Source organism: Narcine bancroftii, chromosome 13 (assembly GCF_036971445.1).
Source record: "Narcine bancroftii isolate sNarBan1 chromosome 13, sNarBan1.hap1, whole genome shotgun sequence".
Lineage (NCBI taxonomy): Eukaryota > Metazoa > Chordata > Chondrichthyes > Torpediniformes > Narcinidae > Narcine > Narcine bancroftii.
The window spans coordinates 70,965,842-70,987,422 of record NC_091481.1 but is presented as its reverse complement, the minus strand read 5'-3'; the positions used below and the strand labels follow the sequence as shown (position 1 = coordinate 70,987,422).

Genomic DNA, 21,581 nt, shown 5'->3' with positions numbered 1-21,581 from the left:
TGTGGACTGAAGAGGGGGTCAGGAAGCTCCAGTGTGATTTGGATAAATTGGGGGACTGGGCAGACACATGGTAAATGCACTACAATGTGGATAAATGTGAGGTTATCCACTTTGGTAATACAAACCAGTGGGCAGATTACTATTTGAATGGCAATAGATTGGGAGATGGGGAAGTGCAGAGAGACCTAGGGGTACTTGTACATCAGTCTCTGAAGGCGAGCATGCAGGTACAGCAGGCGGTTAAGAAGGCAAATGGTATGTTGGCCTTCATATCAAGAGGGTTTGAGTATAGGAATAAGGATACCTTACTGCAGCTGTACAGGGCCTTGGTGAGACCACACCTGGAGTATTGTGTGCAGTTTTGGTCACCTTATCTAAGGAAGGATGTTCTTGCAATGGAGGGAGTGCAGAGGCGATTCACCAGGCTGATACCTGGAATGGCAGGAATAACTTATGAGGAAAGATTGCGCAATTTGGGATTGTACTCGCTGAAGTTTAGAAGATTGAGAGGGGATCTCATAGAGACATATAAAATTCTGGCAGGACTGGACAGAATGGATGCGCAAGGGATGTTTTCAATGGTGAGGGAGTCCAGAACCCAGGGCCATGGTTCGAGGATAATAGGCAAACCATTTAGGACCAAGATGAGAAGGAATTTCTTTACCCAGAGGGTGGTGAATCTGTGGAATTCAGAGGGCAGTAGAGGCAGGTTCATTGAATATATTTAAGAGGGAATTAGATATATTTCTTCAGTATAAGGGAATTAGGGGTAACGGAGTACTGAACTTTAAGATCAGCCATGATCTCATTGAATGGCAGAGCAGGGTCGAAGGGCCGAATGACCTACTCCTGCTCCTATCTTCTATGTTTCTATATTCAAGAGGGAGAGTGGAACATTTCTGGATGGATAGACTGAAGGGTAATGGGGAGGGCCAGTGAGTGCAGGACACAAATGTGCTGGAGAAACTCAGCAGGCTACGCAGTGCCCACAGGAAGCAAAGATAAGATAAGCAACGTTTCAGGCCAGAGCCCTTTGTCAAGGAAGCAGGAAGGCACCTGAAATAAAAGGTGTGGGTGGGGGAGGTGGGAAGAAGGGGCAGGGAGAGGAGCAGAGGCGATTGGTGGATAGGGGTGGGAGGGCAGGAGAAAAGCTGAGGTGAAGGGGCAGGGGGCAGCTCTCGTGTTTTCTCTTCAATGGAGGAGCAGGAAAGACCACCCTCCTCTACACATCAACAACTCTACAGTGGTGGGTGGAGAGCACTAAGTTCCTCGGAGTCCTAGTGACCTATTGTGGACACTCAACATCTCCTCACTTGTCAGGAAGGTGCAATAGTGCTGCACTTCCTGAGAAGACTGAGTTAGGCAAAGCTACCGGCCACCGTTATGTTAACTATCTATCGGAGCTCTATCAAGAGCGTCCTGGTCGGCTGCATCACAGTGCGGTGCAGTTGTTGCAGATAAATGGATCGGAGGTCAATCCACTGCACCATAAGAGCGGCAGAGAGGATCACTGGAATCTCCCTCTCTCCCCATCGACATGATCTACCAGGATCGTTGTCTGAGAGGGTGCACAAAATCACCCTGCACACGGCATCTTCCAGCTGCTCCCGTCAAGGAAGATCCAGGAGGATCAGAGCCAGCACCACCAGGCTGAGGAACAGCTTCTTCCCACGGGCAGTGAGAACGGTGAACGACCCAAGGAACTGCTCACACTAACCATCTGAGACTCACGTATTCATGAAACATTATCTATTTATGTGTATAGATGAAATATTTGTCCTGTATATGTACACGTGTTACGTCTGGTTGAGTGTCTGCGTGTTTTGCACTGAAGTACGGAGATGCTGCTTCGTCAAGTTGAACTTTTACAATGGGATGACAGTGAACTTGACTCCTGCCAGTTTAACTCCATTCCATTGATCCCTTGGCAATCTCAGTCATCCTATCGACATTCCACCTGTCTCAGATTCATACCATGAGGAAGGGCTCAGGTCCGAAACATTGGTTCTATATCTTTGCCTCCTAATGGAAGCTGTGAGACCCACTGAGTTTCTCCAGCACTTCTGTGTATCGACCACAATCACAGTGTTTGCAGATTTTCCTGTTTCATTAACTGCAGGCCAACAAGTTGCTGAAGACAAACTATTGCACACTTGAAATTCCACATGTATTTAGCAAATTTATTGTATATGCTCGTCTACAATGAAAATACTCTTCAGGATATTGCAGTTGCTTCTTATCACAGTAGCTTCCTGGATACATTACCAGCCGCTCCAGCGCCACGCCCTCCGATACACATCTTTACACAGAACATGCTTTCTCTGTTCATCGTAACCCATGGAGTGGCTGCAATGGACGTTCATGGACCTCTGTGCAAGATGGGCGTCAGATGGGGAAAGTCCGGACTTAAATGAAGCACATTTATAAATCTAACAGGCAGTTAGACCCGTTGAGCTCTCAAGAATCCTGCCACAAAGTGACCCTAATAGCGACAGAGAAGGCAGGTCAGTCAAGGGAGAGCTGGCGACTTTGTGGAAAGTCAAACCCTGGGGAGGGCTTTAACGATGGGTCGTCGCCACAGGAATCGCAAAGCTTCACTGAAGCACATCAGTGCAAGCACTGGGGGCAATTGGTGGAGATCCTGGTCGAATGTTGGGGAGGAGAGAGGGAGAGTCCAGTAGCTGGGCCTGCACTAGCTAGAGTTTAGAAGGATGGGGCAGGTGGAGAGTCTCTGAAACCTATTGAACATTGAAAGGACTGGATAGACATGGAGATGTTTCCAGTGGTGGGAGAGTCCATGTCCAGAGGGCACAGCCTCAGAAAAGGACATTCCTTTAGAACAGAGATGAAAAATGTCTTCAGCCAGAGGGTGGTGAAACGATGGAATTTGCTGTCACAAACGGCTGTGGTGGCCAAGTCATTGGGTAAATTTAAAGTGGAGGCTGATAGGTTCTTGATAATTTGAATTTAATGTTTTCATTTTAGAGACATACAGCACGGTAACAGGCCCTTCCGGCCCACAAGCCTGTGCCGCTCAATTAATCTACAACCCCCGGTATATTTTGAAGGGTGGGAGGAAATTGGACCCCCCCCAGAAGAAACCCATGCAGATAGGGAGAGAAAGTACAAACTCCTTACAGACATCACAGGATTCGAATCCCCGGTCCTGACCACTGGAACAGCTACTCCAACTGTACTGCCCAAATTTGAATTGAATGGCAGAGCAGACTAGATGGGCCAAACAGCATAATTCTGCTGTCTTCAAGGATAGATGAGGTGACAGAGAACAGGATGGGTTTGTCAGGACAGGTGGTGTGAGTTAGGGCTGGGATGGAGTTGGGAGACCGGCCTCGGGAAAGCCTGGGCCTCAGAGGATAGTGAGCTGATCCAGGATGGGGTGGTACTGGCGGAGAGTACTGGTAGTCTCAGTCAGCTTGGGGAGTTGGACCTCAGCTGGGTTTGACCCCAGAGAGGGAAAGACACAGTCCAGGTGGAAGAGGTCAAAGACCATGTCTCTGAGCAGTCAGTGGGACGGACTCCCCTGCCCTGCAGGAAGTTCAGGCCAGACATTCATGACCTTGCCACTCCTCGACTGGTGCGAGGTGGGTGCCCAGGAAGGCTCACTTTCCCTCACTTGGATGGCCGGGTTCAGCAGTTGCCAAGGGATGGACTTGGAAGTGGGAGGTCAGAGTAGCCAGTGAAGTTGGCCACTACGACTTGGGCCAACGGGAGGTGTGTCCAGCACAAGCTCACACCGTCAGTGCACGAGCTGACCACAGCACAACCAGAGGCTCATCTCACAGAGAGAGCAGTTCACAAGGAACCTTCCACAGATCTCAGCACTCCTCCCCCATTCTACAAAGTACTGTCCTGCTCACAATGGCCTTTTCACAAGTACTGGTGCAAAGATTCCACTGGCATTCCCTCTGCTGCCAATTCAGGGGCATGAACAGCTGGAAGTGACTGAGAACGTAGGGGAGCGATCAGAAGGGGCTGGGAGTGGGGGCAATTGGGAGGGGCTGGGACAGGGGCAATCGGGAGGGGCTGGGAATGGGGGCAATTGGGAAGGGCTGGGACGGGGGGGTGGGTGATCAGGAGGGGCCAGGAGTGGTTTGAGACATTTGACCCCTCGGTGACACCGTGGTACAGCTAATATTCTGACCTCCAGTGCAATCTGTGAGTTTACATGATCCCCCGGGACCACACGGGTCTCTCCCCCCCCACCCCAACACCCATGGACATGCAAGATGGCTAGTTGGGTTGAGGTGAATGTGGGTAGCAGAGTTTGCAGGGAAAATGAGTGAGGGAGAGGCTTGTTATGGTGAGCTGGCAGTGGCTCGATGGGCCAAACAGCCTCTTTCTATGTTGTAAGGGAATATAGAAAGTGGCAAATGACTAGGCAGCTCTCACACTGAGGATACACAGGGTGGGGGGTGGGAGAGAACAGAGGAACATGGGGAGCCTCTTAGAAAGACCAAAAAGAGTTGTTGGTTGTAGATACCCGTGGCAGAGCCACACCTCCGAGTGCCCTTACCTGTGTCCCACTGGGCAAGGGGATTAAGGATTCTGCTACCAAGATATGTGAGGTGAGTTAAGATCCTGAACCCTGTACCCTGCCACGAGTGAACAACGGGGGATATTTTTGGCTGGGATGAAGGAGTCTCTGGACCATGGCAGAGGGCATCACATGCCAACGTCCCACTGGGATGAGAGTTTGGCTTTCTTTCTGGTGCCGAGGAATTGCAGAGGGCTCAGAGAAGGTGGCGGGAGGATGTGAACAAGCCAGCCCTCTGCAGGGGCTGCTAGGTCACCAACCACCCAGAGCCTCCAGTGGATGGCTGCCCCTCTCCCTGGGATCTGTCACAACCAGCGTCTGGGAGCAGGACAGCGCCATTCCTTATTGGTAATAAAAAAGTTGTGGGGTAGGGGCAGGGTGGGAAATGAGGCTATTGATCTGACGGCCCAGAAACAGGTGGTCAGGTAAGGACGGACAAGCACCTACCCGAAAGGTGCAACGCTATGTTCTCTCTCATGCTGCAAGGGAGGTTACGCTCCCCCTCCATGCCCTCAGCTTGCCCGAGGGAGTGTGCTCATCCGGGCCCAAATGGCAGGGACAGGGGAAGGAACCCCTGGGATTAGGGTCGGCTACCTCCCATTCTATGAGGCAAGGTCAGCAAAGCTGGGACGTTTATCCTTGAGAGAAGTACGAGATTCTGAGAGAAAGAGTTAAGGACAGTCATTGCCTTTTTCCCAAGGTGGAAGTAGCAAACACCAGAGGACGTCTGCACAAGGTGAAGGGAGGAAAGTCTAGGGGAGATATCAAGGGTAAGGTTTTTATGCAGAGTTGAGGGTGCCAAGGAAGGAGGTGGAGGCTGAAACATTAGGAACATTTAAGAGACTCTTAGACAGGCACATGGATGAAAGAAAGGTAGAGGGTTACGAGGTAGGGAGGAGTTAGATGGTTTTTTAAAAAAAGTCAGAATATATATAGCACAACATCGAGAGCTGTAATGTTCTATGTTCCCTCCCTCTTACCCCACCACGGATCCCAGTCATTCCCCAGTGGGGGCCAAGGGAGAGAGGGATGTCCCAGCTCAGAATTCTGGAGGCTTCAACGTATCAGAAGGGGGAAAGGCTCCAGGTCACTGCGGCAACGATAGCCAGGTGTTGGGGATGGAAGGGGAGGTTGACCACTGATAACCTGTGTGTATACATATATATATATATATATATATATCTATTTATATATTCAGTTTTAATTTCACAGCAGTGAATCCACATTGGGAAACGTTATTATAAAAATAGGAAAAGGAATAAGGCACAGATCGAATCTTCCTGGGCACGTCAACATCCACAAGGAATTCCAGTTCTCCAGGAAGGACTGCAGGCTTGATCGCTGGGTCTCTTCATCTCCGATGAGGCCAGAGGACAATCTGCCGGGGGCGACAGCGGAGAAGAGGAATGAGCAAGTGACGCTCGACTGCTGGCCTCGCCATCAGTCCTCAGGTGAGCCAGACAAGTTCCCTACCTGTCCCGAGTATCCGTGAACCCCCAGACCTCGAGTAGGGTCCCAGATGGTACCAAGGCAGCGATGGTCAGCCCGTTAGCAGTGTGGTTCCCTCCCACTTCGGCCCAGAGGAGAGCACGAAGTAGGCGCAGCTGGCAGTGCCGCTGCCACGCTGCTTCTGAGACCCCGGGTTCGATTCCAACCTCCGGCACTGTCTGTGTGGAGTTCGCATGTTCTGTCTGCAGATTCCCCCAGGGAAACGCTTGATAACTTAATGGCAAATTCCCTGCAGTGAGTGGATGAGGGGTACGATCTCACAATGGGCAGCACGGTTGGCGCATTGGTTAGTGCGATGTTGTTACAGCTCCAGCGATCGGGTCCGGGGTTCAAATCCCACGCTATCTGTAAGGAGTTTGTACGTTCTCCCTGTGTCTGCGTGGATTTTCCCCGGGGAATCCAGTTTCCTCCTGCCATTTGAAATGTACCAGGGTTTGTAGGTCGATCGGCTCACCGGCTGAAATGGCCTGTTACCGTGCTACATGTCTATATTTAAATTTAATCTAGGAGAGGAGGGGTTTAGATGGGAAAGCAGGCAAAATTTTAAAAATGGATGCAAGATGGTTGATGGGCCAAAGGGCCTGTATGTACTTGGAACGAAGCATGAGAAGGTTGGAATGGTATATGCTGAGACTTTTAACTGAGGCAACAAGTGTTTTGGGGATCAGGTCTCAGACAGAAGCGTCACCTCTAGTCCAAAGGGACACCTTGCCACACAGGAGGGACTGCAGAGGCCCCGAATATGGAGCAAAAACACAATCTGGCGAAAGGACATAGCAGGCCGAGCAGTGTTAGTGGGTCCAGTGCGGAAGTTCGTTCGGTGAGCAGACAATCTAGTCAACCCATATATCGTATGGTGGTTAAAAATACAGCCCAGAGCAAGAGAGAGGGAGGGAGTCCGAGAACTGGGGTGGGGTTCAAATAGAAATCTGATAACAGAAGGAAAAACACTCGTGGTGTGTGATCTCATATTTGTGTTCCCTGGGGAGGATTGGAAACAGAAAGGGCAGCACGTTGGCATAGCGGTTAGCGCAACACTGTTCCAGCGCCAGCGATCGGGACCGGGGTTCGAATCCCGTGCCATCTGTAAGGAGTTTGTACGTTCTCCCCGTGTCAGCGTGGGCTTTCCCCAGGGGCTCCAGTTTCCTCCCACCCTTCTAAACGTACCGGGGGTTGTGGGTTAATTGGGTGTAATTGGGCCGCACAGACTCGTGGGCCAGAATGGCCTGTTACCGTGCTGTATGTCTAAAAGGTATTTAGAGCTGGTGATTCTCACAGGCTTGGGGGCACACACTCACCGTCATTTTGCAATGCTGTTCTGCAAGGATTCCTTCTCTTTCAGTGCAGACAGAGCCAACCTCAGCTGTTCCTTCACCTGGCCCAGCTCGCGTTCTGTTCTCACCTTCGTGACACTTAATTCCACAAAAATATCATTATACCTGTCTGTGGCATACTTCTTATCCTGCAAGGGAAATCTGTCGATAAATTCACCCTGGACACACAGGAGAGGTCCACAGCAGAAAGTGGGGGAGCGATCTGGAGAGAAGGGGAGGGGTTGTGAGAGTCAGGGAGGTCGGGAGAGTGAGGGAGGGGTCAGGAGCGGAGAGTGAGGGGGAAGAGGTCGGGATCAGGGAGTAGGCGAGGGGTACACAGAGGAAGAGAGGGTACGAGAGAGTATGGGAGGGGTCGGGAGCAGAGAGTGGGGGAGAGGTTGGAATCTGGGAGTGGTGGAGGGGTCAGGAGAGTGGGGGAGGGGTTGGGAGAATAGGGGTGATTGGGAGAGATCAGGAGCACAGTCCACCCCATGGCCTTTGTTGACAGGGACATATTGCGACAGATGAGTAGAGGGGCCGGGAGAGAAGGTTTCAAGAGAGGAGGGGAGGGGTCAGGAGGTGCAGCTCTCACCCACTGCATGGACTGTAACTCATCGCGCAGACATAAGGTCTCCTTCCTGAGGTTTCGCACTTCATTCTCCTTCACCCGCAGTAACATCTGAGGACACAGACAGAGGGATGTGAGCTCACCCAGAAGAAGGACCCAGCAACAAGAACAAGGTCCCCTGCAACGTGCTGGCAATGAGACCTTAGTTCACTTGCCTTACATACCGAATAATAAATTCCCAGGAGTGTGCTACAGACTTCAGTCCAAATGGGGGATTACTTTGTGTAAAATAATGTTTCCTCAGAAGGAAGTTACCGTTTAAAATCTAACTGAAAGGGCTGAATGTTGGAGGTACATCAAACAGTTATGTCCAGTGCTTCTCCTGGAAAACACTTTGTTAAAGTTGATTGACGTCTATAAGAAGATGTTCAAGTTTTCGAGTCAAGTTTATTGTCATCTGATTGCACAAGTACAACCCAATGAAACAGTGTTCTCCAGTCCTCGGTACAAAACACGCAAACACACAACCAGACACAACACACATACAGACAAACAATACATATACATGACAACTATTTCATCAATGCAAATGAATAAATAAATATTGTTTCATGAATATGAGAGTCTCAGAGGGTCAGTGCGAGCAGTTCCTTTGGTCGTTCAGCGTTCTCACTGCCCGTGGGAAGAAGCTGTTCCTCAGCCTGGTGGCGCTGGCTCTGATCCTCCTGGATCTCTTCCCCGAAAGGGGGGATGGGGTCCTCAATGATTTTGCACACCCTCTTCAGAAATGATCCCAGGAGATCACGTTGATGGGGGGGAGGGGGGGGTGTCAGGAGACCCCAATGATCCTCTCTGCCATTCTTATGGTTGTGTGGATTGACCTCTGATTCATTTCTCTGCAGCAACCATAAAAAGTCATGGAAAATCTGAATCATCCTGCTTGGAAACATCAGGTTCACAAGCACCCAGTTACCCTAATCCTGCACCTCGATCCCACTGGAAGTGAAACACCATAACCTGTAGACACCGTGGTTGAAGTAAAAACACAAAGCCAGAGAAACTCAGCAGGTCAAACAGGGTATTTTATTTAACAAAGGTAAAAATGCAGAACCAATGTTCTGGGCTTGAGCCTTCATCGAGGTGTGGAAAAATCATGGTAGGCATCCGAACCAAAGAGTGGGGGGAAGGTGTGGTTGCAAAGTAAGGAGGTGGTAGTGGAGAAGGGAGGGAGGGCAGCGATCCAGGGGAGGAGGGATGGCTGGGTGTATAGAGAGGGAAGGGGGAGGAGAACTGAAAAGGGGAAGGGGGGGTTAGGGGAAGAGGAGAGCAGAAACCTGAGAAAATGATGTTAATGCCATCTGGTTGGAGAGGGCCCAGACGGAAAATCATGTGTTGTTCCTCCAATTTGCAGATGGTCTGGATGGGGCAGTACATAAGACCATGGACGGACGTGTGAGTGTGCCACAGAACTGAAATGGTTGGCTAATGGTAGATCTCTGTCACTTGTGGGGACAGAGCTCAGCAAAGTGATCTCCCAGTCTGTGCCCAGTCTCTCCGATATAGAGAAGGCCACCCTAAAACTACCCATCTACCATCGGGAAGGAGGTACAGGAGGCTGAAGACGAACATCCAATGGTACAGAAACAGTTTCTTCCCTCTGCCATCAGATTTCTGAATGGACAGTGAACCGCAGACACAAACTCACTTTTTTGCACTTTGATTTAATGTATTTGCAGCTTTGTACTGGTAATGCTGCCACAAAACATTCATGACAATTGCACATCTCTGGGACGTGGGATGAAACTGGAACACCCAGGGGGAACTCTAGTCACACAGACAACACAGGACGTCAGGATTGAACCCCTGAACCTGTGAAGCAGCAGCTCTGCTGAAGCACTGGGCCACTGCCTTGAATGAGAGGTGGAAATCCACTGACTGGGAGCTTGGGTGGTTTAGAATAGAAGAGATAGGAGTAGCAGTCGGCCATCCGGCCCATCGAGCCTGTTCCGCCATTCAATGAGATCATGGCTGATCTGATGATCGGCTCACCTTCACCGACCTGCCTTTTCCCCATATCCCTTAATTCCCTGACAATGTAAAAATCTATCCAACCTTTTTAAGTATATTCACTGAGATCACCTCCACTGCTTCAATGAGCAGCAAATTCCACAGATTCAACACCCTCAGTTCCTACACATCTCCGTCCTAAATCTACTCCCCTGGATCTTGAGGCTATGTCCCCTAGTTCTGGTCTCCCCCACCAATGGAAACAACTTACCTACCTTTATCTTATCTAAAGATAGACAAAGGCAAGAACTCCGACCGGACAGGCTGCTCCAGGATTACTACCTATTTTTAAACATTCAGAAGCCCGGGCCGCCCAAAAACACCCATTGATCTACAACCCATGTGCTTTTTTATAGAATGGGAGGAAACCGAGAGGCTGGAGGAAACCCCCCACGCAGAACTGGGGGAAACGTCCCACGCAGGAATGGGGGAAACGTCCCACGCAGAACTGGGGGAAACGACCCACGCAGAACTGGGGGAAACGACCCACGCAGAACTGGGGGAAACGTCCCACGCAGGAATGGGGGAAACGTCCCACGCAGGAATGGGGGAAACGTCCCACGCAGGAATGGGGGAAACATCCCATGCAGAACTGGGGGAAACGTCCCACGAAGGAATGGGGGAAACCCCCCACGCAGAACTGGGGGAAACGTCCCACGCAGAACTGGGGGAAACGTCCCACGCAGAACTGGGAGTAACGGCCCACGCAGAATTGGGGGAAACGTCCCACGCAGAACTGGGGGAAACGTCCCACGCAGAACTGGGGGTAACGTCCCACGCAGAACTGGGGGAAACATACAAACAGACAGCTCAGGATTCGAACCTGGGTTGTAATTGTGTTAAGCTAACCGCTTCGCCAATGAGAACTCTCTAATGTTGACTTTGGATTGGACATTATTAGGATTAACTCCTTCAGCGATTCATTGAAGTAGAACCTGGCAGGAAATGGAGAAGCAGCACTAGGAAATGTAGAATCCCTCCCTCCTGTTCAAGATTTAGACAGACCACTGGCCTTCAGCTTGATGTTGCTAAAGACACACAAAGGCTCGTGACCCAGTTCCCAGGCAACCAGATGTACCCCTGGGAGGAGCTGGTCTGATCAAGATTAAAGGCATGGTCCCCAGCCACACTAAGTTTACCAGTACACCTGCTAGATGTTACCGCTGTGGCATCTGTTCTGGGTCTTGTGGAGAATTCCGTGCTCAGTGAGGCATATTGGAAGAGAATGTGCAGCCACCTGGATGAAATGAAGCAAATACCTCCAACACACACAAGAGTGCAAGGATAGAGAGCAGGAGCAGGCCATTCAGCCTATCAAGCCGTTTATGTCAGCAGGGTTAGCGTAATGCTATTACAGCGCCAGCAATCGGGACCAGGGTACAAATCCCATGCTGTCTGCAAGGAGTTTGTACGTTCTCCCTGTGTCTGTGTGGATTTTTCCTGGAGACTCTGGTTTCCTTATCCACCGCACTTGCTGAAGCTGCGTGAGCCAGCTTGCAGAGGGGCCAGTCAGCTCCAATGAGCCCACTGTCTCCAGCCCTTAAGGGACCCCGCATCTTCCAGCAAGACGAAGGCCGTTGCCAGGGAACCCCTGGGAGAAATGGCAGCGAAGCGACTTCCAGGTGCTGCAAGGTTCTCTGGGGAGGATCCCTGGAGAAACCCAGGAGAGGAGGATCCGTGAACTGAGGGAAAGGCAATTAGTACAAGAAAGAAACGGCAGCTTTTCTTCCCATTTTCATCACCGCAAGATGCGGGTAAAAGCATGGAGGAAGCAAGAATTTTTAAAGGGAAGGGGAGAAATCGAGGGAGAGACCAGGTGGGTGGGATATAACATAACATAACATTACAATTACAGCACGGAAACAGGCCATTAGGCCCTTCTAGTCCGCACCGAACCAAACACCCTTTTCTAGTCCCACCTCCCTGCACAATGCCCATAACCCTCCATCTTCTTCTCATCCATATACCTGTCCAACCTTTTCTTAAATAATACAATTGACTCCGCCGCCACTATTTCTCCCGGAAGCTCATTCCACACGGCTACCACTCTCTGAGTAAAGAAGTTCCCCCTCATGTTACCTCTAAACCTCTGCCCCTTAATTCTTAACTCATGTCCTCTTGTTTTAATCTTTCCTCCTCTTAACGGAAATAGTCTATCCACATCCACTCTGTCTATCCCTTTCATAATCTTAAATACTTCTATCAAATCCCCTCTCAACCTTCTACGCTCCAAAGAATAAAGACCTAATCTGTCCAATCTCTCCCTATACTCTAGATGCTTAAACCCAGGTAACATTCTGGTAAACCTTCTCTGCACTCTCTCCACTCTGTTTATATCCTTCCTATAATTAGGCGACCAGAACTGCACACAGAACTCCAAATTAGGCCGCACCAACGTCTTATACAATCTCAACATCACCTCCCAACTCCTGCAAGCTTTCAAAGATGGGCCACTTTCTGAACTGCGTCAACAGAACCGGGAGGCGGGGAGGAGTCACGTGATGGAGTAGTGGCCGGTAGGGGGAATTCCAGCCCTCTTCAGGAAAGTAAAAAAAAGGTAGAGAAAAAACAAAGTCACTAACACAAAAACCATAACAAATTGAAAGTGAAAGTGTGGAGAAAATGGCAGCAAAGAAAGAAAAACCAAACACAATGGGAAGAAAAGAAGGAAGGACGTCGTAAGAGGAAGGTGAAGGCCTTACCGGAACGAGGAAGCCCGCCGTGGAGAGAGAAGCCTGCTCCCTGAGGTCAGTGGAAACCCCGAACTCAGGACTACAAGGATGGCTCACGCAGCCAAACAAAAGTGCGCAACTGCGCATGCGTGAAGAACAAGACAAAAATAACACCGACGGGAGGGGGGACCAGCTGAGGAGTAAATCTCCACAGCCAAAAGAGACAAGTATAATACAACAGCAAGACTCTCAACAGGAAAATATAGAAAATAACGGGAACAAGAAGGAAGAGAATAAAAATAAGAAATCAAAGAAACAACAGATGACCAACCCAGAGGAAGAAGACCAACACCAAGACACTTTTAATAAAAATAAGAAGAACAAAAATATCCAACAAAATAAAATAAACAACCCAACAAGAAAACCAGAAGAGACAGAGGTAAAAGACACAGATCCTGGAGTGGACTCAGAAGAAGAGGAGGAAGAACACAGAGAAATGGAAGATGAAGGGAAGGGCAAGTACATGGATATATTTTTTTTTAAAGAATATATGGAAACAGTAAAAGAATGGCAGTCACAAGAATTCAGTGAAATAAAAAGAATAAAAAGTACAGAAGAAAAAGTGAATAGATTAGAGATGATCATGACAGATATAGGAAAAAGAGTAGACAAGGTGGAAGAACGAGAAACAGCCTTAGAAATGGAAGTAGATGACTTAAAAAAGAAATTAGAAGAATCTGATAAAAAAGTTAAAGAGACACAAGAGCTGTTAGCTCAGAAGATAGATATAATGGAAAATTATAATAGAAGAAACAATATAAAGATAGTGGGCCTTAAGGAAGATGAAGAAGGCAAAAATATGAAAGAATTTATAGAAGAATGGATCCCCAGGGTCCTAGGAAGACCAGAATTACAGGAAGAAATGGAAATAGAAAGGGCACACAGAACATTAGCCCCTAAACCACAACCACAACAAAAACCAAGATACATTCTAGTAAATTTCCTAAGATACACAACAAGAGAAAATATATTGGAGAGGGCAATGAGGAAAATAAGAGAAGACAAAAAACCACTGGATTACAAGGGTCAAAAAATTTTTTTCTATCCAGATATAAGTTTTGAACTCCTGAAGAAGAGGAAGGAGTTTAATGCAGCAAAAACGACCCTAAAGAAAAAAAGGTTATAAATTTATGTTAAAATACCCAGCGGTACTTAAAATAGTTATTCCAGGGCAGCAAAGCAAACTATTCTCGGATCCGGAAGAAGCACGAAAATTTGCAGAACAACTACAAAACAGACAGAGAGATGAAGAGATGTAACAAGAACAAAAATGACAACAAACTATATATATATATTTATAAAAAAAATAGACTATAAGTAAGAACTAAGAAGGGAAAGAAAGGGAAGAAAGGAAGTAAGGAGAGAATTAAGAGAGTGTTATATATGAAGATTAAAATCTTTTCTGGGGGAGGTTGGGTGGAGAAGAATAACAGTCACTGCGAAATCAGTTGACACTTGCGAGCGGATTCACAAATCCAAATGGAGAGGGGAGATGTGGTTGCCCGACAAGGGACAAAGGGCAACTCAGAAAAGAGAGGGACTATTGGGGTTAAAGGAATTTTAGATATGAGAATAGTGGAAATATTTTATGTTTTAGAAATGTTGTCTTATAATGTGTTCAAAAAAAGAAAGCAGAAATGGATAAGAAGGGAAGGTGGTGATGAGGAAACGGAAAGGAAAGATAAACAAAGTATGAAATGACTATGTTGAACTATATGACTTTAAATATTAATGGAATACATAACCAAATCAAAAGGAAGAAACTGTTAAATTTACTGAAAAAAGAAAAAATTGATATAGCATTCGTACAAGAAACACATCTAAATGAAGTGGAACACAAGAAATTAAAGAGAGATTGGATAGGACATGTAACAGCAGCGTCATATAATTCAAAAGCCAGAGGAGTAGCTATATTAATCAATAAAAATGTGCCAATCAAAATAGAAGAGGAAATAATAAATCCAGCAGGGAGATATGTAATGATAAAATGTCAGATATATTCAAAATTTTGGAATTTACTCAATGTATATTCACCTAATGAAGAAGATCAAAAATTTATGCAAGATATCTTTTAGAAGATAGCAGATACGCAAGGGAACATACTAATAGGAGGGGATTTTAACTTTAATTTGGACTCAAACATGGATAAAACTGGAAAAAAAACTAACAGAAAGAACAAAGTAACCAAATTTATAATTAAAACGATGCAAGAAATGTAACTTTTGGATATAAGGAGGAAACAAAACCCAAAGGAAAAGGAATATTCATATTATTCGGGTAGACTCAAAACATACTCAAGGATAGACCTATTCCTGTTATCAGCCCACATTCAAGGGAGAGTTAGGAAAACGGAATATAAAGCTAGACTATTATCAGATCACTCACCCCTGTTATTGGCAATAGAGCTAGAGGACATCCCACCAAGAATGTATAGATGGAGATTAAACTCCATGCTACTTAAAAGACAGGATTTTAGAGAATTCATTGAACGACAAATTAAAATGTACTTTGAAATAAATACGGAATCAGTGAAAGATAAGTTTATACTATGGGATGCAATGAAAGTGTTCATCGGAGGGAAAATAATAAGTTATGTAACTAAGATGAAGAAGGACTACAATCGGGAAACAGAACAGTTGGAAAGGGAAATAACAAATACAGAAAAAGAATTAGCAATAAAGGAAGATGCAACTAAAAGAAGAGAATTGGCAGAAAAAAAATAAAATATGAAACACTACAAACATATAAGGTGGAGAAGAACATAATGAAGACAGAACAGAAATATTATGAGCTAGGAGAAAAAAACGCACAAAATTCTAGCGTGGCAGCTTAAGACAGAACAAACTAAAAGAATGGTATTGGCATTAAGGAAAAAGGACAAACAAATTACATATAATCCAACGGAGATCAATGAAAACTTCAGGGAATTCTACGAACAACTATATCAAACTGAAAACGAAGTGAAAGAAGACAAAATAGATGAATTTTTAACTAAAATTGAACTACCGAAATTACAAACAGAGGACCAAAATAAATTAATAAAACAATTTGAAATAGAAGAATTACAGGAGATATTAAAAAAACTACCGATCAATAAAACACCAGGAGAGGATGGATTCCCAATAGAATTCTATAAAACATTTAAAGACTTATTAATTCCTCCCCTCCTGGAAGTAATCAACCAGATTGATAAAACACAAAACATACCAGATTCATGCAAAACAGCAATAATTACAGTAATACCAAAGACAGGGAGAGATCCACTAGTACCAGCATCATATAGACCAATATCTCTACTTAACACAGATTATAAGATAATAGCTAAACTATTAGCAAACAGATTGGCAACTATGTACCAAAAATAGTAAATCTTGACCAAACTGGATTTATTAAAAAAAGACAAACAACGGACAATATCTGTAAATTTATTAACTTAATTCATGCAGTAGAAGGAAATAAAACTCCAACAGTAGCGGTTGCTTTAGACGCAGAGAAGGCCTTTGACAGAGTAGAATGGAATTATTTATTCAAATTACTACAAAAATTCATCCTACCAGAGAAATATATTAATTGGATTAAAGCATTATATAAGGGGCCATTGGCGAAAGTGACAGTAAATGGATATATATCAAAACAATTTAACTTAAGCAGATCAACAAGGCGGGGATGTCCACTATCTCCCTCACTGTTTGCGTTAGCTATAGAACCAAGAGCAGAACTGATAAGAACAGAAAATAAAATAAGAGGGATAAAAATAAAAGAGAAGGAATATAAAATCAGTCTATTTGCAGATGACGTTATAATACACTTAACAGAATCAGAAATATCAATAAAAGAATTACATAGGAAATTGAAGGAATATGGAGAAGTATCGGGGTACAAGATCAATGCAAATAAAAGTGAAGCAATGCCAATGAATAATGCGGATTTCACAAAGTTTAAGAAAGAATCGCCATTTAGATGGCAAACACAAGCAATGCGATATCTAGGTATACAACTAAATAAGAACGTCGGCCATCTATATAAACTCAATTACCATCCATGAATGAAAAAATTACAAGACAACTTAGAACATTGGAAAGACTTACCACTAACACTGAGTGGAAGGATAAACTGTATTAAAATGAACATTTTCCCAAGGATACAATACAATTTCAGTCATTACCAATTCATCTAACAGAAATTCAAGGAGCTAAAGAAAATAATAAGGAAATTCTTATGGAAAGGGGGAAAACCGAGGATAGCACTAGATAAATTAACAGAATGAAACAAACAAGGAAGCCTACATCTACCAAACTTTAAGAATTATTATAGAGCCGCACAATTAAAATACCTATCAGATTTTTATCAAAAAAGGGAAAAACCAGATTGGACCAGATTAGAACTAGATAAAATAGGGGAGAAGATACCTGAACATAAACTATATAAATGGGATGAAAAATTGGTACAACGTAGGAATTCACCGGTATTGCATCATCTGCTCAACATTTGGAAGAAGATTCACGTAGAAAGGAATAAAACAAATTACCAACTACCAAAACTAATTTTGACGCAAAATCAATTAATCCATTTCCTTCAGAGAATGGGAGAGAAAAGGGATCAAAAGAATAGAAAATTGTTTTTCATGAAATAAATTATTATCCTTTGAACAAATGAAGGATAAATATAATATAACTCATGATACAATGTTTGCATACCACCAACTGAAAACCTACTTGAAGGACAAATTGGGAAACAGTTTGAGGTTACCAGAAGGAAGCAATTTTGAATATGTGATTACAGACACAATGATAATTAAAAAATTTATAACAAACATGTACATCAAACTGTAAAAAAAGAAGAACGAGGAAACAAACGGTAAACCTAAACAAAAATGGGAACAAGATCTAAACATAAAGATAAAGAATGAAACATGGGAAAAGCTATGCTCCGGAACTATGAGAAATACAATAAACACGAGGTTACGCATGATACAATATAACTGGATACACAGGCTATACATCACACCTCAAAAGTTAAATAAATGGGACCCAACAGTATCAGACAGATGTTTTAGCTGTCAAAAAGAAACGGGAACAACAATTCATGCAATTTGGACATGTGAGAAAGTGGAAAAATTTGGGGAAGATCTAAACCAGATATTAAATAAAACCACAAAAAGCAATATACCAAAAAACCCAGAGATCTTCCTCCTAAGTAATATAAGAAATAAAGAATTTGGACTCGATTTGGATGGAGCACAAAAAAGATTTGTTAGCATAGCCCTCGCTGTAGCAAAAAAATGTATTATGTCAACCTGGAAATTAGAAGATAACTTGAGAATACAACTTGAGAATTCATAGAAATGAATAAATGTATTCCATTGGAAAAAATAACATATAATTTAAGAAATAATATTACAATATTCGAACAGATATGGGAGCCATACATGAAACACAATAGAGAAATCCAACCATGGACTTCCACCACCTAAAATGACAGAAGGAGAAGACAACGAAAAGAACTGACTAAGTAAAATTTCTTGTTTATTTTTATTAAGTGACAACATTGTTTAACGGGTTTAATGTATCTTATAGTTTGAACTTTAAATAAATGGGGAAGGGAGTGAGGGAGGAAGGGAAGGGAGGGGGAAAAAGTGGGAGAAAACGACACTCTATATATTTAAGAAGAAAAATGTCTGTATGTATCTTGGTCAATATGGTTTATAGTGTGAAAAATTAAAAATTAAAAAAAACAGAACCAGGAGGCAGTGGGAGAATCCTGTAATGTTGGATTTAGCTGTGCAGTCATTAAAACTTTACACTTAGTCAAAATCAGAACTTTATTTCACGTCAGATAAGGGATTTCACTCATTACTGGCCCTTTATTTGTGAGACGAGGTAGCAAAAGATTTGAGCCTAATGATTCAGCCAGAGTGGTAACGTGGCTCAGATATGAATCCCGGCTCTGTTAGGAGCGTGGCCGATGAAAGGGATACATTTAGGTTGAATATTTGTAATTAGCATTCCAGGATCAGGAACAATGAGAAAAAGCCACAGGTGTTGGAAGTGAAAATATCCCAATCCAAGTTCTCACTTGGCTTCAGATTGATCACGGTCACCCAGCAGAGCTAATTACCCAATTGATTCTGACCTGGGGCATAGTCACCACTAAACCCCCACCCCCTCCCCTCCCCATCTTGTGGCAAAGTACCATCAGGAAGAGCCCAGACAGATTGATTGGAAAGATTCCTGCCCTCCAAGGTTTAATCTACGAGCAGAGATAAGGCAAACTCAGTTACAGTGGCCAGAAGTCAGAAGATCGAGGCAAACAGTAAGGGCGGAGAAAGAGAAGCTCTTCAGCTGTTTTGGGGACTGTGCGTTGGTGTGAGAGCAGAGAGCACATTAGTGAACGGGAGGGGTAACATAGAGAGCATGTGGGTGCCATTACCATCGACTTCTCCGGTTCTTGTTAGCCCCCTGCCCCCTCTCTTTCCCCATGTCTCCTTCCCTCTAGCTGTCTCTCTCTCTCTGGACCCTTTAACAGAGAACCCTCAAGCCGCTTTTCTCTGACTTTTATACGCTTCAATTCCCTGCATGAATGCAGTACAGGTGGATTGGCAGGTCCATTTCGCTCCGTGTTTCCTCCGCCAAGGGACCAGTGGAGCAAAGCCACACTGCCTCCTGTGAAAACTGACGAGTGCACAAACCAGCTCGAAAGATGTCCTCAGTTTGTGACTGAAACACGTGAATTTTTAAATTAACCACCTGCAAACTTCCTAGCGCATATGTTGCACATCACAGCAGAGGGTGGCGCTCCCCTGCTTCACATCTCATGCCTTTGGCCCTGGGAAGCCGGCTCACTACGTAAAAGGACTCAGCGATCCACTCTCCAAATCCACCTTTCCGATTCCCCTTTTACATGGATCGTGAGTTGGGCAATAAGGCCCTCTGTAAAAACTCCTCTCTCTCCCTCCTTTTCCCTCTGTCCCTTTTCACAGAGCCAAAAACACCCCCCCACCAATATTAATTCTCACTTTTATCTCTCCTTTGTTCTTGTATTGAATTAACACCTTCCATCTGTTGAACTGTACCTCTCCCCCTCCCATTTCCCTCCTCCTCCCAGCCTTGTAATACGGACGCCTGCCTGCTTTTCCCTCGTACCTTGAAGAAAGGCTCCAAACATCAGTAAGATATCTTTGTCTCCTCCAGCATTTCTGCACTTTGACTAGAATCACGGCATCTGCAGACTTTCATGTTTCACTTGTGTTGGGTGGGTGGGAGTAATTTCTGTCTTCAGTACACTAAGATGCCACGGGTCGAGGTATGCAGCCAGGTGGAAGCTAAATTTACTTCATTTTAAATTAAGTTTCAACAAACAGCACTTTACAGCCCAATTACACCTAACTGACCTACCCCCTGGTTTTGTTTTGAATGGTGGGAGGAAACCAGAACCCCCGGGGAAAACCACGTAGGCACAGAGAGAACGTACAAATTCCTTACAGATAGTGCGGGGTTCGAACCCCGGTCCCAATCGCTAGCGCTGGAACAGCATTGCACTAACCGTGCAGCCTCAAAAAAGAATCAGTTAAGTGGCGAACAAAGGATTTGTGATTTTGATGCAACTGCAGAGGATTGGGAATAGTTGGATTGGAAACCAGCACAGTCTCCGAGGGCTGAGTGGCCTCTGTCCGCCTCTACAATCCTTACAATGTTTCCTCATCATTTTTTAAGGTGTACAGTTAACAAAAGGATGTTCCCCTCCCGACCCCCTTCCTTACCTCCAGTTCACAGCTGTCTCTGTCACCGGTGCCCGAGGAGTTGGCCGTGTGGTCCTGGCCCCTTCCTGTAACCAGCTCTCGTATTCGTGCAATTTCTTCTGACAATTGGCCGTTCAGCTCCTGCAGGAGGTAGACAGGATCATCTTAAGTAGCAAAGGACATTGCACCACAGACACATTCGGGCCTTCTAGTCCGTACTGAACTATTTTTCTGTCTAGTCCCACTGATCTGCACCCAGTCCACACCCCTCCCATCCATGTACCTGTCCAAATTCTTCTTCAATGGTAAAATTGAGCCCGCATTCACCACCTCAGCTGGCAGCTCGTCCCACACTCCCACCACCCTCTGTGTGAAGAAGATCCTCCCCAAACCTTTCTTTTTTTCACCCCTTAACCCATGTCCTCTGGTTTGTATCTCACCTATCCTGAGTGGAAAAAGCCAAACTACATTTACTCTGTCCGTCCCTCTCATAATTTTAAATACCTCCATCAAATCTCCCCTCATTCTTCTATGCTCCAGGGAAAAAAAGTAACTCAGTCCCTAAAGTCCAGACAACATCCTAGTAAATCTATTCTGCATTCTTTCAATCTTATTGATACTTTTCTATAGTTAGGTGAGTGTAGGTGAGTTCTGGACCTCTGTCCAATGTTCATTCGTTAAGAAAATATGTTGTCACGACTGGTCAAATGTTCTGAGATGTAACTCAGCTAAATGATAAGTCGAATTTAACTTTTAAATATATTTCAAATTTAAATTTAAACATACAGCACGAAAGCAGGCCCTTCTGACCCATGAGCCTGTGCTGTCCAATTGACCTAGAACCCCTAGTAAGTTTTTGAAGGGTGGGAGGAAACTGAAGCATTCAGAGGAAACCCACGCAGACACGGGGAGAGCATACAAACTCTTTACAAACAGCGTGGGATTCAAACACATTGGCATGATCTACCGGGATCAGTCTGAAGAGAGTGTGCAATATCACTGAGGATCCCTTCCACCTGCACACAGCATCTTTCACCTGCTCCCGTCGGGGGAGAGATACAGGAGGATCAGAGCCAGCACCACCAGGCTGAGGAACAGC

General features: G+C 45.2%; 1 protein-coding gene across 4 annotated transcripts in view; it reads right to left on the bottom strand.

The window, feature by feature from the left end:
* Positions 1-2,159: 2,159 nt before the first annotated feature.
* triobpb (TRIO and F-actin binding protein b) overlaps positions 2,160-21,581 on the bottom strand; it is a 167,758-nt gene continuing 148,336 nt past the window's right edge. For all 4 annotated transcript variants that reach the window (XM_069909011.1, XM_069909012.1, XM_069909014.1 and 1 more), the window contains 4 exons: positions 20,504-20,623; positions 7,970-8,056; positions 7,363-7,526; positions 2,160-5,933 (listed from right to left, as the gene is read on the bottom strand). In XM_069909011.1, the coding sequence (XP_069765112.1) occupies positions 7,365-7,526; positions 7,970-8,056; positions 20,504-20,623 (369 nt within the window). In that variant the 3' untranslated portion in view covers positions 2,160-5,933; positions 7,363-7,364. The remainder of the gene's footprint in view (positions 5,934-7,362; positions 7,527-7,969; positions 8,057-20,503; positions 20,624-21,581) is intronic.